General features: G+C 49.1%; 1 protein-coding gene across 1 annotated transcript in view; it reads right to left on the minus strand.

Moving 5' to 3' along the window:
* Positions 1-4,767, minus strand: part of MCUR1 (mitochondrial calcium uniporter regulator 1) — a 29,042-nt gene extending 24,275 nt beyond the window's left edge. The window contains exon 1 of the mRNA XM_049765273.1: positions 4,474-4,767. Within this exon, the coding sequence (XP_049621230.1) occupies positions 4,474-4,741 (268 nt within the window). The 5' untranslated portion in view covers positions 4,742-4,767. The remainder of the gene's footprint in view (positions 1-4,473) is intronic.
* Positions 4,768-6,000: the final 1,233 nt, after the last annotated feature.

A 6,000-nucleotide genomic window follows, 5' to 3' on the forward strand; every position in this document is an offset into this window, starting at 1 on the left:
GAAATAGCTCCTGGCAGGCACGGGGGACCATATGGGACACCGGGATTCGAACCAACCACCTTTGGTCCTGGAGGGGCTGCTTGCAAGGCAAACACCGCTGTGCTATCTCTCCGGGCCCTGTTTTCAGTACTTTCATATCTAAAACACAACTTGCTTCCTTTGCTTAACTTGACAATTCAAAATATGTTGGATATCCAGACATCCAGGAAATAAATATATTTAACTAGAAAGATGATAGTCTGAGAAGAGGAGCTACAAAATTGATTTAGGGACTCTTAATTGCTTATTCATGACTGGAACACTGGCATCCTTGGGGAAGGCCCTATTGTGGGGCCCTGTATTCACTCTGGTATCTGCCTCCTCTCCCAGGACTTTTGCATTAGCTACTTTGCTATGTAGAGGCCTAGTTAGGCTAGATTAGCATAGATAGACAATTGTCTATTAATGTTAACCCTTCTTCTAGGTGTTCAATGGCTCTAAACAATAAATACAATAGCTAAGGGGAGTCTGAGCTCTTAATCTACGAGGCTGGTAGCCTCCAGACCCCATGCTTTTCTCTCTTAAATCTGTCTTGTTTTCTTAATCCTTGAGCTGCTCCTTCTTTAGGCTTGTTCATTCATCCAGAGCTGTTCCTCGACACTTTCCTTTCCACTTCTTTTCATTTAAGCTGACACCGAAATCTGCTAAGCACCCATTCTGGTTCAGATTGGTTCAGGAAGGGGTTACACTAATGCTAACTTACATTGTATGATTCTCTGCAATCTTGACCTGGGTCAGGAGTCAGCTTTTATTGCTCCACTATCAGTATGTTCAGGGTTAGAGATAGCAAGACCAGGGATTTTCCTACTTTCTTTTCTTTATATCAACTCCAAGTACTGCAAGAACAGCCAATCTTATTTAGTGATTCGTTGTCTATCCTGAGCACCTTGCAGAGGACCTAGCATAACTGCTTAGATAGAATGACATGTTTTTAAAAATTGAAGCAACTCTATGACTGCTAAGATCATGAGACAGTAAGGGAGTTTATGGCCAACTTCTTTCTCTTTAGCTAGGCTCCCTTTCAACATAAATGTACTCACTTCAATTTGGGAATACGTGTTTTTCCTCCCTTTGGCTTCATTGAGTCCTAAGGTAATGCTGGCTTTCAGAAGAGATAACACCGTGGGTAGGGCATTTGCCTTGCACACAACTGACTTGGGTTTAATTCCCAGCATCCCATATGGTTCCAGTAGCAAAGCAAGGAGTAATCCTGAGTGCAGAGGCAGGAGTAACCACTGAGCACCACAGGGTGTGCCCCCCAAACCAAACAAAACCAAACAAATAAACACAAACCAAAACCACAATATCAACCAAACACACACACACACACACACACACACACACACACACACACACACACAAAACTGTTTTGGACTAGGGGAACAGCAAAATATTGTAGAACAAAGGGCTGAAATACAGTAGTTAGGGCATTTAGTATGCATGTAGCCAACCTCAGGTCGATCCCCTGCATCCTACATAGTCCCCTGAGACGTTCAGAAGTGATTCCTGGGTGCAGAGCCAGGAGTAAACCCTGAGCACCGCCAGATGTAATCCAAAACCAAAACCAAACTAAACTAAAAAATAAATAGTAGAGCAGGTTGGGCACTTGCCTTGCAGGTGGTCAAACTGGGTTCAACCCCCAGTAGCCTATATAGTCCCAACACAACGAGAAATGATCCCTGAATGCAGAACTAGGAGTTAAGCCTGAGCACCAAGGGGTGTGGCCAAAATCAATCCCAAACTCAAACAAAACAAAACAAAACAAAACAAAACAAAAAGAGAAAATTTGCCCTGGACTGACCTGTGGTTCTTGCAAACATGTAGGTCAATCAGTGGTTTTGAAGAAAAAAGGGATTATTTGTTTCCTAAATTCTTAGCTGCTGATAATAAAACAAACATTTGTGCACTTTAAAATCACCACTACTCCTTGCTTAACAGAAAGAAAAAAAAATGACAAGTCTTTTCTGGAAGTTTGTTTTCCTTTCCAGTAAAGGAAAGACTAGAATATATTTCAGGAGCAAGCTGAATTTGAAGGCTGCCTTCTGGAAAGTGGAGGAAAGGGCTGGCAACAACTCCCACTTAACATTACACCATCTCTGTGGCAATGGCTGAAAGCAGCATGCTCCATCTAACGGCCAGCCTGAGGACCTGCCACTTCAATTTTTTTCTTTATAATGGCATTAAAATAAGGCTCGAGATCTACAAAGTGCCTCTATCAGTCAGGAAGTAAGCAAGGAAGCAAATAGAATGGAAATAGACTTCTTTGGGAAGACCTTCTGCATATCAAAAAGATATTATAAACACAGCCACAACAGGCCCCAAGTTAGATTTGAAACCAAAAAGGAAACCAACACGAACTTCCTGTTCTTACATCTAAGCAAACTTTCCCAGGACTCTAGAGGCTCATAACCACTTGCTCCCAAACGAACCTATGAAACACATTTGTTGCTGGTTAAACCTACTCCTTTCCCTGCTGCTGCTATTTCCTGCTGTTGTTGCTGCATCCTCACGCTTTCTGTGAGGTCAAGAACTACATCATGGGAGCCTCTAACATCAGAAAACTGTTGAGGAAGAGCACTCTCCTGGGTTGAAGATTCCTGCATTGGGAGAGGAAAAGAAGCCACAGCTAACAGTTGTCATGAAGAGCAACACAGGCAAAGTGGACACAGAAAGACCCTAATGACTGCTGCTCCTGCAGCCCTCTCAGAGCTGGGCAGAAAGCTCCAATGGCAAACATCTGAAAGACCCTGAGTTCCAGTCTTGGGTACTGCTTGTCCCCCAGTATCTTCACCCCAGCCTCAGGTGTGACCCCTATTAAAAGAGGGAGCAGTGGAGTCTTGCCTGGTTTGCTACCAATAAAGATTACCCAGGGTCATTTTTTGTTTGTTTGTTTTGTTCTGGTGTCACACCAGGCAGCGCTCAGGGCTTACTCCTGGCTCTGCGCTCAGATATCATTCATGGCAGGCTCGGGGGACCATATAGGATGCCGGGATTCAAAGCACTGTCCTGCATGCAAGGCAAACGCCTTACCTCCATGCTATCTCTCCGACCCCCCAGGGTCATTTAAAAAAATACAATCTATAGGGCTGAAGGGATAGTACAGAGGGTAGGGCGGTTGCCCTGCATGCAGCCAACCCATGTTCAATTCCTGGCACCTCAGATGGTCCCCGGAGTCTAGCTCGGAGGGATTCCTAAACACAGAACCAGGAGTAAGCCTTGAGCATCAGTAGGTGTGGCCAAAGCCAAACCAAACCAAACCAAACCAAGCCAAGCCAAACCAAACCAAACCAAAACCAAAACCAAAACTAAACTTAAATCAAGAAAACCTCACAACTTGTTCTCCAGTAAACTGAGTGAATGTAGGACTGCCCTAACTTCTTTTAAGCGAGTTTCACCCAATTAATTCCAACTTCTAGGTGCAAGCTGTTCTAACGAGCTTCTCCAAACTTCTCACAGGACCCCGCCTAACTCTATCCCTTTAATCCTTTCATTGTTCTGCTATCTGTTCAATTGTGCAAACTCTGTTTATTGATATGTATAAAGCTGTATGTAATTACATACACAAACTATACTTAGAGCACAGGTTCGTAGTTAAACATACTATATACATTAAAATTGCAGGGGGAGGAGTGAAGCGATAGTACAGCGGTAGGACATTTGCCTTGTACGCAGCCTATCCAGGATGGACGGTGGTTCGAATCCCAGCATCCCATATGGTCCCCAGAACCTGCCAGGAAAGATTTCTGAGCTCACAGCCAGGAGGAAACCCTGAGCACCGCCGGGTGTGGGCCCCCCACTAAAAAAATAATTGCAGAGGGGCTGCTGGGCCACATCCAGAGGTGCTCAGGGACCAAAAGTGGGTGTCAAGGATCCAATCCAACACAGGGTCAGCTGTCTATTTTATTTCAGTCTTGGCTCAGAGAACTCTGCCCTGGAACTAAATGAACTCCAGGAAGAAAAGTTCTATGGACCGAGGGAGGTCCCTTGCTTTTGGAGGGCCGGTAGGGGCCAGGCCAGACCAAGCGCCAGCACTCAGCGAGCCAAAAAAAAACAGGACGCCCCTTTTTTGGGGGGGCTCCAACACTCCTTGCCTGCACCCTACCAGTTTTTAGGCTGTTTTCACCAAGGACACCCCAACACCCCAAAGCTGCGGCGTGCAAAAACTTGACTCCCCAAGCCTGAACCGGTCCTTAGGTTGTGTCCCACCAAGCTCACCCCAACACCCTAAGCCGCGGCGCGTAAAAACTTGGCTTCCCAAGCCTGGAATGGGCGCGGCCTCCAGAGAGGGAGGAACCCAACAGACCTTCGTTCCCCACGCCCCAGGAGGAGTCGGGGTGACCGTGGCTGACCCTATCGCCGGGTAGAGTGCAGGCCAAGTCTGGAGGTGCCCGGGGAGCCCCAAACCCCGCGCCCCAAACCCCGCAGGGCCCTCACCTCTCCTGGAGCACCCGAGGGAGGCCGTGGGGCCATGGCACGCGTGGAAAGCACCGGCCACGCCCGCCTGGCACCTGCCCACGATCGGGGTGGCAGCCGGGGGCGCAGGGCGCAGACACTCCCAGTCTCCGAGCTGCCGGCGCGGGGCGGCGGTGGGCACGCGCGGGGCTGGCACCAGCAGCAGCAGGAGCAACGGGGACGCACGGGACGCGCCCGGGCCAGCGGGCGGGCAGGGCAGAAGCCGGCGGCGCGTCCAGCCGCGATCCATGCCCGCGATCGCGTGGCCCGACTGGCACCGGGGAGCGGGCGGGGACGCCGGGCCGGGCCCCGGGGACTCGCGGCTGCGGGGCGGAGCGATGGCACCGCGGGGCCGGGCTCCGGGGACGCCCGCCCCGCCTGGGCGCGCAGGGCTGGGCGGTTCCTCGGTGGCGCAAATGGGGAGAAACCGGGCACCGGCACTTTGGGCATATGCATGACTTTTGGCATGCGGGTGCATGAAATTTTTTTCTCCTGGAATCAGAGCACTCCCAGATAGCCCGCGGTGCCCGAAGGTGTGGTTCTGGTTTTTTTTTTTTTTTGTTTTGTTTTGTTTTTTAAAGCAATGATTAACTGGGTTCTTGGCTTGGTGCTCCAACCTGGGCACCGGCACTTTGGACACATACATGACTCTTGGCATCCAGGTGCATGAAATTTCTTCTCCTGGCACCCTCCGGAATCAGCAATACCCCCAGGTTGCCCTCGGTGCCCGAAGGTGTGGTTCTGGGGTGCTTTTTTATTTATTTATTGTTTTGGGGGTGCTTTTTAAAGAAATGATTAATGGGATTCTGGGCTTGGTGCTCCAACCCGGGCACTGGCACTTTTAGCATATGCATGACTTTTGGCATCCAGATGCATGAAATTTCTTTTCCTGGCACCTTCCAGAGTCAGCAATACCTCCAGATTACCTGTGATGCCCGAAGGTGTGGTTCTGGGATGCTTTTATAAAAAATGATTAACAGGATTCTGGGTTTGGTGCTCCAGCCTGGCCAATATTTTATTTGTTTGTTCATTTATTTATTGGATTTTGGGTCACACCCATCAGCGCTCAGAGGTTACTCCTGGCTCTGCACTCAGACATCGTTCCTGGCTGGCAAGCTCGGGAGACCATATGGGGTGCTGAGATTCGAACCACCATCAATCCTTGGTGAGCTGAGTGCAAGGCAAACGCCCTACCGCTGTGCTATCTCTCTGGGCCCTCCCCCCTAAAGTTAAAGTGTAATTGGTCGGAGTGCTAGCACAGCGGTAGGGCGTTTGCCTTGCATGCGGCCAACTCAGGAACCACCCGGGTTCAATTCCCAGCATCCCATATGGTTCCCCAAGCCTGCCAGGAGCGATTTCTGAGCACAGAACCAGGTATAAAATCCCTGAGCACTGCCGGGTGTGGCCAAAAAAACACACATACACACACACACACACACACACACACACACACACACGTTAAAGTGTAAGTAAGCGTAAGTAATTGCAAAAGTTAATTGGAATTACATT

Source organism: Suncus etruscus, chromosome 18 (genome assembly GCF_024139225.1).
Source record: "Suncus etruscus isolate mSunEtr1 chromosome 18, mSunEtr1.pri.cur, whole genome shotgun sequence".
In the NCBI taxonomy this organism is placed as follows: domain Eukaryota; kingdom Metazoa; phylum Chordata; class Mammalia; order Eulipotyphla; family Soricidae; genus Suncus; species Suncus etruscus.